The sequence below is a fragment of the Salminus brasiliensis genome, chromosome 14, assembly GCF_030463535.1.
Source record: "Salminus brasiliensis chromosome 14, fSalBra1.hap2, whole genome shotgun sequence".
NCBI classification, from domain to species: domain Eukaryota; kingdom Metazoa; phylum Chordata; class Actinopteri; order Characiformes; family Bryconidae; genus Salminus; species Salminus brasiliensis.
The window spans coordinates 687,813-702,359 of record NC_132891.1 but is presented as its reverse complement, the minus strand read 5'-3'; the positions used below and the strand labels follow the sequence as shown (position 1 = coordinate 702,359).

Genomic DNA, 14,547 nt, shown 5'->3' with positions numbered 1-14,547 from the left:
GACAGACAGACAGTCTTGGCCAGTCGTCTGCAGCAGGACCTGCATGGCGTCCTCTCTGTTCAGTACATGGAGGAGCTGAGCTGTAGAGGAACTTACATGAGCTGCACTTTTACTGCTTCTGTACTGGAAGCTCAGTGAAGACGCTCTGAGACACTGAGGCTCGGTCTGGGAGAAGGGGGCGGGGCTATAAATTATATCTATTAAGCAGACTCTGGTTGCAGATTGATCAACATGGCAGAAGGTTCTGGCTTCATTTCTAAAAAATGGACCGGAACAGAACCACGGAGGCCAGGTGTTCTATAGTCACTGGTTTCTATAGCCGTCAAACGTTCTGTGGGCAGATTGGTACAGGTGTAAGTTTAAGTTTAGGCTTTTTGTGATTCAGAGTCAGTGCACGGTTATGCTGGAATTCCTTGAAAGTGCGTTCATTCTTTAGGTGAACGGCAACGTAAAGAAAGCTTCACATTTAGCGTTTTCCAAACTGTAATTCTGGGAACAGGTTGTGCGTCTCCGTCTATTTTTGTCTCCTCTACCTGTCTGTTCGTCTTTAATTAGAACAGTAAAAACATGTCAGGGCGTACAGTAACCGCAGGTACTCCACAGATGAAATAAAAGCGTGTCTTCTCTTCATGCATTCCTCTGTAAGCAATCTGATCAGGTTTCTGACTTGAAAGGAGCTCAGTAATTATGCTTTACAGGGCATGAGAGTGAGATTGACGAGTTAAGATCTAAAAGCACCATTTACCCTTTGAAAGCAAAGAAAAACAAAGTGTGATTAGAGCCGACTGTTCGCCGAGCGAGAAGGTAGAGCAGGTCTGAGAACTGCGTCTGAGATTTACAGGATATTCCCCGGAGCCGAAGCCTCTGGAAAGATTACCAAATATGTTTTCATGTGATAATGTCAGATTCTTATTTATGTTTTTGTAGATGAAATACATCAGAGTCATTTCACCATCGGTTCAGGCACAGCAGCTGGGCGTGGTGGTAGCTGGATTCTAAGCCTGATGGTGTTTTTTTTTCTTGCAGATGACCCTGATCTGGAGGAATTCCAGCTGGCCATTGAAGACTCCAAACTCCAGACTAGCGTCCAGTGCACCCCCATCCCAGGTGATTCTTATTGAGTAATTCCATGTTAAGAACTTGATTCCCAATTCCCAACGTGATCCTGTGAAGATTATTTTTAGATATGCACCTGGAATGGTTCAGTCATTCAGAAGACGAATGGGAGATGATCTAGAACCCAGGAGCTGGATTCACAGAAGTGTCTTAAAAATAAGTTCTTTAAATGTGCATTTAAGAAAATGACTTTCAGATGAATTACAATGCTACATTTGGCCTAAAGTGTTTTAAGAAGATCTTTATAAAACAATTATTAAGAGACAGTTTAAAAATGAAGATTTGTGGATTTCACAACATTTATAAATTCAAATCTGGACCTTGGATCCTTGGTGTCTTCACAATCACTCAGTTAGTACTTGGGTTTATAGTAAATCTGAAATGCATGTGCAGATCGTAACCTGACTGTAACACTGAAGTCCTGCAGCCTGACCGTTGTGAACGCCAGTAATCTGATTTCACGTCATTGTCCAATCCTGCAGGTCCCTTCAAGCCCTGTGAGAACCTCTTCGATAGCTGGGTGGTGCGTCTGGGCATGTGGGTCATTTCCCTGGTCTCTCTGCTGGGCAACAGTCTCCTCATGCTGACCGTTTTCGCCTCTCCAAGTTACCTCTCACCGGTCAAGTTCATCATCGGTGCCATTAGCGCTGCCAACCTGCTCACAGGCCTCTGCTCGGGCACCTTGACTGTGGTGGACGCTCTGACGTTTGGAGAGTTTGCAATTTACGGATCTCGTTGGGAAACGGGGATCGGGTGCCGAGCGACAGGGTTCATCTCTGTTCTGGCTTCAGAGGCGTCCATTCTCCTCCTCACGCTGGCGGCAGTGCAGTGCAGCGTTTCCGTGTCTTGCGTCCGAGCTTACGGAAAGTCTCCGTCCCGCGGCAGCGTGAGGCTGGCAGCATTTGTGTGTTTGATCCTTTCCCTGGCGGCTGCCAGCCTGCCAGCGGTCGGGGTGGGGGAATACGGGGCAACACCGCTCTGCCTGCCATCGCCTCTGCCCGAGGCCCAGCCGTTCACCCTGGGCTTCATGGTGGCGCTGATCATGATGAATTCCCTCTGCTTCTTGCTCATCACCACCACCTACATCAAGTTGTACTGGGGCCTGATGAAGGGGAACTTCGACAGCGTCTGGGACTGCGCCATGATCAAGCACGTCGCCTGGCTAATTTTCACCAACTGTATCCTCTACTGTCCCGTGGCCTTCCTAACCTTCTCCTCGCTTATGCGGCTCTTCCCAGTGAGTGAGGAAGTGGTCAAGTCGGTCCTCTTGGTACTGCTGCCCCTTCCTGCCTGCATCAACCCCTTGCTCTACCTCCTGTTCAACCCACACTTCCGCGAGGACGCAAGACTCCTCCTAAGCAGAGTACGGCTGGTCCAGGACCAAAGCCTCGACTCCTTTGTTTCGGTGGACACTGAGAAGAGTTCCTATGACTCCACTCAAGCCCTGGTGTCCTTCAGCTCTGAAACGGACGTGGCGCTTGAAGGTTCGGAGTCAGGCAGCCGGCACTCTGTGCCACTCATCCCATGTCAACTGCAGACGACGGAAGTCGTAAAGGAGAACCTGGACGGAACGACGACGTTAGGGTTAGGTGCGAAAGACGAGGAGGACGTGAGGAGCAAAAAGATGGACCTTCAGAGAGGAAGCAATTTCTTCACTGGGGTCTACCACTCCTCATGCCACGCGTAAGTTCTGCCGCAAGACCTTCGGCTCTCAGGAACCTTCTGATTCTGAGAAAGACAGACAGACAGACTCAACGGACGAACTACCGAACATCACATACCGGACGATTCTGCTAAGGGCAGGACTCTCCGGGACTATATGTAGCGGTCGCTAACACCACCAGCAACCTGTAGCATGGTCTATAAAGCAGAGCGCTGTCTCGTATAATACTGTGGCATGATATACTGGGTCACAGGTTAATTTATATATCAATCGATCGATTTGACCCATCAATCTTAATTCAGTACAATCAACCGCCTGTGAGAAGTCACGTCGTACAGAGAGAAACTCAAACGGGGTGTAGAGAAGAAACCAACGTCTTCAATGTGAAACTGTTTTCTTTGGCACACCCTCTCATTACAGGTGTTTAGAATACCACTCATCCATAAAGTGATATCAACCATGTCAAACGCTCACTCCAATCATATACCATTAACTTCCAGGGCTCAACGTATTCCTGCCTCATAATTACAGCTCATTAAAAAGACCTTTACAAGTCTGAACAGGCAACACTATCATAGACAAGTGAACATACGCTTTATGGACAAAAGTATTGGGACACCTGCTCATTCATTGTTTCTCCTGAAATCAAGAGGATTAAAAAGAGCTGATCCTGCTTCTGTTGCAGTAACTGTCTCTACTGTCCATAGAAGAAGACTTTCTACTAGATTTTAGAGGATGAGCATTGCAGCGAGGATCTGATCTGCAATCAACAACAATAGAATTCATTAATGAGGTCAGAATGTTGGATGATGATCACCACCCCACCTCATCCCATCCAAAAGTACTGGATGGAGCTCCTCCACCATCATTCCAGAGAACACAGCTCTTCCACTGCTCCACAGCTCCTCAATGCTGGGGGGCTTTATACCCCTCTAGTCCACGCCTGGCATTATTAGGCAGCATGGAGCCACTAGGGTCATGATGTTGATCTGCTCCAGAGAGAGGGTCCTATTCTATTGGCAGCACTTCTTCTCTACAGGGACTAGACAAGCTGTGTGTGCATTTGCACATCTGTGTCAGCAGTAGGTGCAGCTTAAAGTAGCTGAATGTGTTCATTAGAAGGGGTGTCCACAAACATTTGGACATAGTGTATATGTATATTGTTAAAAGAAACAGAAAACATAAAAGCAGAAGATGGGATGTTAGGTGTCAGGTGTGAGGCAGATTCAGGTGGTTCTTGTGTAAATCTTAGAAAAGAGTAACTTGTGGAGCGAGTGGGCTTTGATTAGGTTGTAATACAGTTTGGGGGTCTCCTTTTTCAGAATTGTAAAGTAGCTAGCTATTTTGTATAAAATATAACTACCTCTGAAACTAGCATGCTAATTTCTTTTTTTACTCAGAGCGCAGTTTGTTTCTGTTCTTTTATAAAATGTTTATGAAAAGTATAATTTTTATATTGAAATTTGAAGCCCTTAGTTTGCAAACCAGACATATTTTGGATGTATATATTTTCATATTTCTGTAAACATGTGATGAAAGAATGATTTAATAAAGTTATTAGTTTCATACACACCCGGCTCTCTCTGGAATCTGCTGCACAGAACGGAGAACCAAGCTCCTGAGCTGAATTGTTTAATTTTATTGAAATTAAGGTTTAAACAGAACATATTTACAAGCACAGACGACACAAACCACACAGGACAGAAGGAACCTCCCGCTTTTAGAACCGCAACTAACTGCATGCTCTCTTCGGCTGCTCCAGGTTCTCCTGTGCAGAAAGAGCTTCTCTTTTTCGAGAGGTTCTACAGCGTTCCTCTTCAGGACCCTTTTGCTCTGCCTCCACGTCGCCCTACAGAACATAGTGTTAAAACACAGAAGACAACAACAGCGCCCCCTGCTGCTACAAATATTAACCACTAACACCACCGTCCTGAGACAACAACGCACAAACACAAACAGTATTTGCAGCAAGATTTGTTCTTTACTATGAGATACATTTAAAGGCCATTAGGAGGCGCTGTGGAGAGGAAACAGAACCTGGGAAATTAGTAACTAAATTAAATTCAAATGTAATTAATTTCAAGGTAAAAACTGACATTTTTGTTTAGGTCTTAATTTTGAAGATCCGGTTTAAAGGTTAGAACTTTCTTAAAACTCATTTTCTTTTCTGGAGCAGTTTTCCAGTTTAAACTGTAGGAAATGTCAGACAAGGCTTTTAACCCGAGTACATTTCTCCAAGCAGAGCTGTGTTTATCTTCTGCCTGGGTTTTGTTCTCCGTATCAAATCAGGAGCGTTTAAGAACTGGTAGAGCTCATTTCCCAGACATGGATTATGTTTAGTCCTGGATTAAACTGCAGTGCCAGCAGTGAATTACCATTAAAACCTCTTCTAAGTCTAGGATTAGTCTTAATCTGGGTCTGGGAACTGACTTTCACAGAGAGGGAGATAAAAACGGAGTGCGGTGTTCAGACAGGGTTCTTCTCTTTTCTACTAATCAGTGAACTGTGTAAAACAGTGTTCCATTACAGGAGAACCGACAGATATGATCGTTCTTATTCCAGCTCAGTTTAAAACAAGTGGGCCTAAAGGTAAAAGTCCTAACAGAACATCTGGGTCACACACACACACACACGGGTTTGAGGAGCCCGGGTATCGAACCCACAACCCTGTCATCAACAGCCCGGAGCTCTAACCGCTGAGCACCACTGCTCCTATGATGATGATCCCACGGTCTTCCCAAACTGCTTCACCCCCACCCCGCCCCCCCGCCTCCCCGCCTCTTTATTGGTCACGCTTTTGTTCTATTCCCATTTCCTGTCTTCCCTGCTAAGATCTAAAAATGAACAATACACAACCCAAAAGAATAAAAGCGAACAAGTCTGAAATCACGTTCCAGCAGGACCCACAGGAGTGTAATTAAGACCCCACTGCCCAAGCTAACCAATCCGGGAGGACTCACCGCCGACTTCTGTTTGGCATGTTTCTCCGTCCATCTCCGAGCTTTCTCCAGATACACGGCTCTGCTGTATTTAAACTCCGACGACTGAAACGAACACAGCGAGATCAGACAACAGGAAGACTGAAGGAAACCTCAGAGAGGAGGGACAGAGAGGACAGGGGTCAGAATGGGAGGACGTACGATGTCGGCCATCAGCGGGTCGTCTGGGTTGGGTTCAGCCATGAGGAGCTGGATGGAGCTCAGCACGGTGGAGATGTTCAGAGAAGGCCTCCAGGCACCCTGATGAACAGAGCAGTTATATAATCACAGTCTGATCACATCAAAACACAGAGCACAGCCGCCTGAACGAGAGCTGCATGAAGCACCAACACCATCGTCCTCCTCAGTTTGAACAAGATTACACACCAAGACTGAAGCTTTAGCTCTTCATATCAAAATCACTGATCACACCTACACTAATCAATCATTACAGTACCAATACTGCACTATTTGCAGTTTTATTATTATTATTATTATTATTATAACTATTTAAGCCCTGTTGTAAACATGTGTCAGGTTTGTAGAAATCATCTGGACATGAGCTGAACATGTGATGGAGGAATGGACAGTGGCTGCAGGGGGTGTGGTCTCAACAGTCCTGCAGTGTGTAATGTCTCAGGTGTCTGGGATTGAGGAGCAGATTTGCTTTTCAACCGTTCTGGTATCAGATCTAATTATTTTAACCAAAATTATGCTTCAGCTATATGCACATTTCTCACCTTTAGCTTCTAATATTCCCATTTTATGCCTTTTAATTCCCATAATTACCTGTTTATTCTCATAGTAAATTTATTTGTATTGTAAGCTTTTAAGTCTGTGGTTGACAAAAACAAAACAGTACATAGAGGATTGTGTATATTGGGATATTGTTGATTTAAAATTATTTCCTACTAAAATTTCCTACTAATTTCAAAGGTTACCAACATTTTCAAAGTTCCAGAGTTAAAGTTTCAATTGAAAGTTACCAGTAACTTACTGGAAATTTTTCCACCCCTTTGCAACCATAAAGATAATGAACATTTAAAAAGCAGCAGAGTAAGTAAGTAAACTCTTTATTTGCTGCTGTTTAAAGGGATGTCAGCAGCTGAGGCTACATTCACGGCTACACCTAAATAATTAGTTTATTAGTTTAGACATTCATAACAGCACAGTCTGTCGTCTTCACGGTCATCTAAGATCATATGTAAAGTCAGGATCTCATACTTGTAGTTTGGTGGGAGAGGCTCCGATTAGGGGATTGTTGTGACACAAATTCCAGGAACTTCACTGCCGGTGTTATTTATTTATTTATTTATTAAACTTGTTTAAGACACAGGTTTGGTCCAAGTTCTCAGTCTAAAAGTCACCATTAATTCATTTCTGCTGAAAATGACAGAACAGTGCAGACTGTTCAGGGTTTTTCTGAGTGAGGCAGAAACTCATTTACCTGTAAATCAGGATCACCTGAAGCTGCACTAACTGCTGCATTAGAGCCACCTGGTGGTTAAAACCTCAAACAGCAGCTATAAATCCACTCGGACTTAGAGGTGGCAGGGGTAGTGTCTAAACTTTTGCTTCTGCTCACTGGATTTTCGCTCACTTGTCGACGCCATACCTACCAGTGATTACACAATTCTGGACCAGAACCTGTGGTTAAGCTCTGGATTTGAAGACCTCTGCTTCTGCTGTGAGGCTGTTCAGGTGCTGCTATGGAAGCTGCAGAACACTGAGCTCAAGGTTCTTACCTTGGGGGGCAGTTTCAGAGCATCCAGGCAGATCCGGCCCGCGCTGTCGATGTTGGGGTGGTAGATGGGCGTCAAGAAGCGCACCTGAGGAGGTTCAAATGGATACCTGCAAAACACGGACACACCCCCGCCATTCAGAGTAGAGCTAGGTGAAAACACACCACATGTCCAAAAGTTTGTGGACACCCTTCTAATAACTGCATTCAGCTGGTCTCTGTAGAGAAGTACTGCCAATAGAATAGGACTCTCTGGGGCAGATCAACATCATGACCCTATTGGCTCCATGCTGCCTAATAATGCCAGGTGTGGGCTAGAGGGGTATAAAGCCCCCCAGCATTGAGGAGCTGTGGAGTTCTCTGGAATGATGGATGGTGCTCTCACCTGTCTGGAACCTTTATCTCCAGATCAAACACTCCTCCTTCATACGGTGTGCTAGAGCCTCCAATAATCTCTGAGAGAGAGAGAGAGAGAGAGAGAGAGAGAGAGAGAGAGAGAGAGAGAGAGATAGAGATAGAGATAGAGAGAGAGAGAGAGAGAGAGAGAGAGACAGGTCAGTACAGCGGTTGAAGCAGGGATGAGCAGAGGAGCAGGTGGGTATGTCAGACGGGCATGTGTACTAACGGGCTTGTATGTTCTCCAGGTTCTCGTCGCTGAAGCTGCAGTGTATACCCGGCGGAGGTTCTGTGTTCAGAAGCGCAAGTTCTCGCTTTAGGCGGCTGCTCCTCTGCATCTTAGTACTGAAACAACAACATTAATAAACAACAACATTAATAAACAACAACATTAATAAACAACAGCAACAACATTAATAAACAACATTAATAAACAACAACATTAATAAACAACAGCAACAACATTAATAAACAACATTAATAAACAACAACATTAATAAACAACAACAACATTAATAAACATTAAAAAAAAAAAAAAAAATCATACTAATCCAATAAACCAACATCTGTCTACCCAACCCACCCAGCTGCCCGTGAGCCTCTACATCTGTTTCAACACAGATTCAAAAACACAGTAAACAACATCACAAAAGTCAACAACAACAACAACAAACACAACATATGGACAACCACACCACCACTAGCTCACATCACAGTAGTTAAAGCTCAGTAAGTTAAACACAGCTGTTTATTTCTAGCTTGACTGCTGACTGTCTGTAACTCTCCATTCCACCTTAAATAGCTCCACAACTCCGCAATAGGGACTCGCTGACTCGCTGAGCCGCTGACTCGCTGAGCCGCTGACTCGCTGAGCCGCTGACTCGCTGAGTCGCTTAAGGTGGAACGGAAAACTGGAACGCTAAGCTAACTAGCTAGCTAGCGAGCTGACCTAACCTCCGCCTGTACAATCCGTCCCTCTCAGCCTCCAGCCGCTGATATAAACACTCCCAAACCGCCTGTATTAGACCCACTAATCCCACCATGAACTGCATTAAGCTCTATAACTCAGTCGCACTCACCGCCGCTCCGCTTCTGCTCCGACTCGCTTCGATTCTCCCGCTGAAAGTAGCTAACTGCGTCACTCGCCGCGGTGCATCACGGGCGTTGTAGTTGGCTTTAATAAACACGTCGGATGTTTAACCCCTTAACTCCCCAAACTAATCCGGATTAATCCTGTATTTGAGAACTAAAAGAAGATACTGTACAATAATAAAGACCCGGAATTAAAGAAGAAATGATCAGCTAAAACCTGCAGCATTAGAACCACCAGCTGCACCTGCGGGGAGCCCTGCTCCTCCTCCAACCACAAAAGCAGTGCAGTGCTGCCAACGCCCCAGTAAAGACAGCAGCTATTGGCTGTTCTAAAGGTCGCTAGAAGTCGCTAAATGATGGCTTTGCCTCATTTGCATAATTGTTTCTTTGATGTAAAGGATTAAAAAGTGAAAAAAAAATGAGTAAAACACTCTAAATATATTAGAACTACAAATAAACTGAATAAATGAATAAAAACTTCTGTTGATTTTGTTTTTTCTTTGCCTTTGAAGCTGTTTTTGAAACGTTTTTCATAAAGCATAAAGCATCTCAACATAAATACAAAAGACCTCAAACTAATGACTGATTTATTTATATTAATACTTTACAGTGGCAGGAATGAGCTTCCATGTGTTTATGATGTAATTGTTCATCAATAAATATTATAATATGGTGCAAATATATTATATATTTTTATTTCCCATGTTTGGAAAAGTGCTGCAGTCGGACAGTTCTAATAAGGAACGGTTCTAAAAGCACTTCAGTAAGGCAGAAATGTGTAGAGGGGTATGGATCGGGTTGATTGTGGATTATTAACAGTTTTTCAATCTTTTACTGTCATGAAAAACCTTGTATCTCCAAACCAGCAACTTTTCAGGAGAAAGAATAACCCTTCTTAACAATGTGAGGAACCACTGCCGGATTCCCATCATGGAGAAAAGTGAAAAACAGCAGAAATGGAGATACAGGGTTTAAAAGGCATCAAACCTATTACAGTGTATAGTCATATTTAATAACCTCCACAGCTGGAAGTGCAGCGTGTGAACACAGGAATACACATTCAATCCTTTAACACTGACTTTTCAGTCCCGCATTAGGAGATGCAGACTGTCTAATCAGGACACTCTAATCAGGACACATCCTGAGGACTTCAGAGCGGTGAGTGGTGAGTGGTTAGTGGTTAGTCTTGGGGGAGTAGGTGTTCAGTCACAGACGGACAGCAGAGGGCGCTGTGTAGAGCAGGTTTAACTCTTCTGTGCTGATCTAGGAACATTTTTATACAACATGTTTACAAAATCCATAAATTTACCAGAAACACAGAGTTTATTAAGGGGTGTGTTTATTCTGAAGTTCGGCTCCTCCCCAGGCTGATATAAAACCTGCAGGCCCTGAAACTCTCCGTCTTCACTGGTCGTCACTTGGCTGCAGTGGCAAAAATCGCCTCATACTGGATCAGTTTGTGTTTCCTCTCCTCCATCCTGATGTCTGTGAACCCAGAAGACTCCAGAGCCTGCATGTAGGCCTCTGGACGCCAGTTCTCGCTGGGAAATACCTTCTTAGATGCAAATAACGCGACACGGTCCAACCGGATGGTCGTCACCATCAACCCACCTGATAACCAGCAACAAACCAAGCGTTACTCTGGCTGAAGTGACTGAAATGACCGACACTGGATTATTACTAATTACTGAATGTACTACTCCTACTACTACAAAACCTTCATCCTGACCTTCTGAACGGCCCCCTGTTCACTATGAAAGGCGTCACCTGGTTTCAGGACGCGGTGGATCTCTTTGGTTGCCCTCTTCAGGTCGGGCCAGAAGTAGTAGCAGTTACAGTGGAACACTTTATCCACGCTGTTGTCTGCTATCGGCATCTCCGCCACATCACTGAGGAACAGCTTCACCTTCCCAGCTGCGATCTGCTCCTGCAGACGCTCCGAGGCCATCCGGTGCATGTACTCCGAATAATCCACGCCCAGCAGCTTCCCCTGAGGCCCTGAGACACCGTACAGATTGGGTAACTGGTGTGATCTTCTAAAGGACTTCTTTTGGTTTCCCAGCCACTAGGCAGGTGGTGTTACCTGCTACACTACACCCAGTATTATGGTGATGCAGAGGATAGCGTTACACTACCACAGAAAACAGGCAGTTGTTCATCTGTATTCACTACAGTATTAATATTATTATTATTATTATTATTATTATTATTATATTGTACAGTTGTTTTTTGGGTTTGTGGTAAACATAATATTAGTGAGCTCGGCCAAACCGGTCAGCTTCTGGACAGCCTCCTGGAGGCCGAGTCCTGGGCCGTGTCCCAGCTCCAGAACCGTCTCATCGGGCTGGATCTCGCTCAGCTTCACTGCATTCTCCTCCAGCAGGTGGTTGTGGACTTTGAAGAATTTGCTCAACACCCAGCCGACGAGTGACTGAGTGGGCCGACCCAGCTGCTGACCTAACTTACGGGCAAGCATTCTGCAGAACACAGGAGAGCACATTTATTAATGGGCAGACTTTCCCACAGGACTGAGTTTAACACCAAACCCAGCACACCCCATCAACACCCCAGCACACCCCAGCACACCCCATCAACACTCCCACCACACCCTTATTAAAACATTATTGAATATTTTGAGTTACAGAGAAAATGTTTTGTTTGTATTATTATTGGAATATAATAAAAGTATATTAATTGACCAAACAACAAGTGTTTATATATATATTTGTGAGTGTGTGTGTGTGTCAACTTCACACTTTTTTAATGCAAAATGTATTATTGCAAACATACTCAAACACTGTTCTGTCCTCGGGTCATGTGCTGTATAAATGATCCCTCTCTCCTAACTCCGAGAATTTGAGACAGCTGTCCTTTGTCCACAGGTTTATTGAAAAAGCTAAGACATAGAAAAGCAATAAATAACACTATGATTAACAGGTTTTATGTATTTACTGTATATTTGACTTCAGTTTAATGTGGCATCATATTTTATAATGTTAATTTATTTAATCTTGCATGAATTTCTAAAAGCTAGAATTAGTGCGGTTGGTACAGGGGTAAGTTAATCTATTTATAGTATTAACCTTCACAGAAAATACCATATCCCATAAATAATGATCAGCGATGGTAGATAATGATCAGTACATACCCACAATGCTACAGAGGCCTAAGGAGTGTGCAGAGATCACTGGATTGGCTCAGATTTAACAAACAGCGCCCTCAGAGAGAGTGCTCCTGTCCCTCTTCCTGTGCTGAACACTTAGCATACAGTTGCTACTGACCTCTACAGCTCTTCAGGTGAACTACAACTACCTACAGAATCTGCTTAAAATGCAGCAGTGCTTCTAAACACACTGACTTACTGATGACTAAACAGACAGAGACACTAAGAAGAACAGACAGACAGATGGATACTGTAGATAGCTAAATAGACAGACAGACAGACGGATAGATACTGTAAACAGACAGACATACTAATATATATATATACATACATATATACACACACATACATACATATACATACATACATGCTTAAAAAAAATTAAGGGAACACTCAAATAACACATCCTAGATCTGAATGAATGAAATATTCTCATTGAAGACTTTGTTCTGTACAAAGTTGAATGTACTGACAACAAAATCACACAAAAACCATCAATGGAAATCAAAGTTATTAACCAATTGAGGCCTGGATTTGGAGTCGCACACAAAATTAAAGTGGAAAAACACTCTACAGGCTGATCCAACTCTGATCTAATGTCCTTAAAACAAGTCAGAATGAGGCTCAGTATTGTGTGTGGCCTCCACGTGCCTGTATGACCTCCCTACAACGCCTGGGCATGCTCCTGATGAGGATCTCCTCCCAGACCTGGACTTAAGCATCCGCCAACTCCTGGACAGTCTGTGGTGCAACGTGACGTTGGTGGATGGAGCGAGACATGATGTCCCAGATGTGCTCAATCGGATTCAGGTCTGGGTTATGTGCATATGCACATCTGTGGCCTGCTGGAGGTCATTTTGCAGGGCTCTGACAGTGCTCCTCCCGTTCCTCCTTGCACAAAGGCGGAGGTGGCGGTCCTGCTGCTGGGCTGTTGCCCTCCTACAGCCTCTTCCACGTCTCCTGGTGTACTGGCCGGTCTCCTGGTAGGGCCTCCAGCCTCCACATTGATGTGCCATCCTGGATGAGCTGCACTACCTGAGCCACTTGTGTGGGTGGTAGAGTCCGTCTCATGCTACCAGGAGTGTGAAAGCACCACCAACATTCAAAAGTAATCAAAACATCAGCCAGAAAGCATAGGTACTGAGAAGTGGTCTGTGGTCCCCACCTGCAGAACCACTCCTTTATTGAGTGTGTCTTGCTAATTGCCAATAATTTCCACCTGTTGTCTATTCCGTTTGTACAACAGCATGTGAAATTGATTGTCAATCAGTGTTGCTTCCTAAGTGGACAGTTTGATTTCACAGAAGTTTGATTTACTTGGAGTTATATTGTGTTGTTTAAGTGTTCCCTTTATTTTTTGAGCAGTGTATATATATATATATATATATATAGATAGATAGATAAATAGATAGTCAGACAGACAGACATAGATACTGTAGATAGATAGATATACACTACCGGTCAAAAGTTTTAGAACACTCCCAATTTTCCATTGTTTTTATTGAAATTTTAGTCCACTGAATAACTTCCAATGGTACAAAGTCATATTTACTGAGTCATATTCACTGAGTCATATTTATTGTATTTACTGTATTTATTGAATTTACTGTATTTATTGTACTGTCTTGCACATTGCACTTTCTGCAGTCTTTCCTGTACTGTACTTTGTACAGTATTTTGTTCTAATTTTATTCTATGTGGCACCTTGTTCTGGAAAAAAATGTCATTTCATTTCACTACTGGTACAGAGCTGAAACCACAATAACAGCCTCCTGACTTGACTTGAAAGTCCGGTGACCTCAAATAGTATAAAGTTGGGCAGCAAACTGCCCCGGGGCTTCTGAGTAAAATGAACTGAAATTGAAATTGAAACTGAAATTCTGTAGCAAAAAAGGGCCTTTTTGGTTCAGAACTTACAGCTAGCAATGGCAGTAAATTAGGCATTTGCCAGCTAATGTAAATAATGTATCATTTACAGCCCCGTTACCTGCATAAACTCAGTGTAGGAGCTGTGTTACAGCAGTCTGCACCGCAGGATTTCGAGGTCATTGCACTTTCAGACTCCTCTTATAACGTCTGGATGAAGACTCTTCATAAAGGAAGACTAAACGAGCTGCTCTGTCCACTGAGACATGACAGATGAAGAGGGGACGCTGTGAGGACAGGCTCTTTAACACTACAGACGGCTGAAGAGGTCTGACAGACTCACATCCACAACTTCATCAGACGACGAGTTTCTGAGAGTCAGCAGCTTGTGTGATCGGCAGCTCACATGACGGCACCTGCTAGCAGCTGAACGCTGGAGCAGGTCTCAGTTTCAGCTGTGAGGAGAAGACCTGGAGCTGCAGGTTCGACTGCAGGAGGAGCAGCTGTAAGACAGTCAGAGCTAAGATGGGAA

The 14,547-nt window shown here is 44.0% G+C and overlaps 3 protein-coding genes across 7 annotated transcripts in view; 1 reads left to right on the top strand and 2 right to left on the bottom strand.

Annotated features, from left to right (window-relative positions):
* lgr6 (leucine-rich repeat containing G protein-coupled receptor 6) overlaps window positions 1–4,257 on the top strand; it is a 63,600-nt gene extending 59,343 nt beyond the window's left edge. The window contains exons 17-18 of the mRNA XM_072696569.1: window positions 1,027–1,107; window positions 1,599–4,257. Of these exons, the coding sequence (XP_072552670.1) occupies window positions 1,027–1,107; window positions 1,599–2,803 (1,286 nt within the window). The 3' untranslated portion in view covers window positions 2,804–4,257. The remainder of the gene's footprint in view (window positions 1–1,026; window positions 1,108–1,598) is intronic.
* Window positions 4,258–4,407: 150 nt separating this feature from the next.
* Window positions 4,408–10,350, bottom strand: ube2t (ubiquitin-conjugating enzyme E2T (putative)). 2 transcript variants are annotated; one of them, XM_072697492.1, is made up of 7 exons: window positions 10,296–10,350; window positions 8,124–8,239; window positions 7,884–7,953; window positions 7,503–7,608; window positions 5,920–6,018; window positions 5,740–5,823; window positions 4,408–4,628 (listed from the first exon to the last, which is right to left on the bottom strand). In XM_072697492.1, the coding sequence occupies exons 2-7, from the start codon at window positions 8,230–8,232 to the stop codon at window positions 4,512–4,514; spliced, it is 585 nt and encodes a 194-aa protein (XP_072553593.1). In that variant the 5' UTR covers window positions 8,233–8,239; window positions 10,296–10,350; the 3' UTR covers window positions 4,408–4,511. The 2 variants fall into 2 exon arrangements, with proteins under 2 accessions (XP_072553593.1, XP_072553592.1); XM_072697491.1 differs by lacking the exon at window positions 10,296–10,350 and adding an exon at window positions 8,974–10,273.
* The window catches only part of LOC140577488 (arsenite methyltransferase), a 4,643-nt gene continuing 416 nt past the window's right edge, over window positions 10,321–14,547 (bottom strand). Inside the window, exons 2-6 of one of the 4 annotated variants that reach the window (XM_072697486.1) lie at window positions 14,359–14,535; window positions 11,777–11,882; window positions 11,258–11,463; window positions 10,754–10,984; window positions 10,321–10,597 (exon numbers count right to left, since the gene is read on the bottom strand). In XM_072697486.1, coding sequence (XP_072553587.1) covers window positions 10,401–10,597; window positions 10,754–10,984; window positions 11,258–11,462 — 633 coding nt within the window. In that variant the 5' untranslated portion in view covers window position 11,463; window positions 11,777–11,882; window positions 14,359–14,535 and the 3' untranslated portion in view covers window positions 10,321–10,400. Of the gene's footprint in view, window positions 10,598–10,753; window positions 10,985–11,257; window positions 11,464–11,776; window positions 11,883–12,134; window positions 14,231–14,358; window positions 14,536–14,547 lie in introns of those variants that run through there. The other 3 variants (XM_072697487.1, XM_072697488.1, XM_072697489.1) reach the window with 3 other exon arrangements.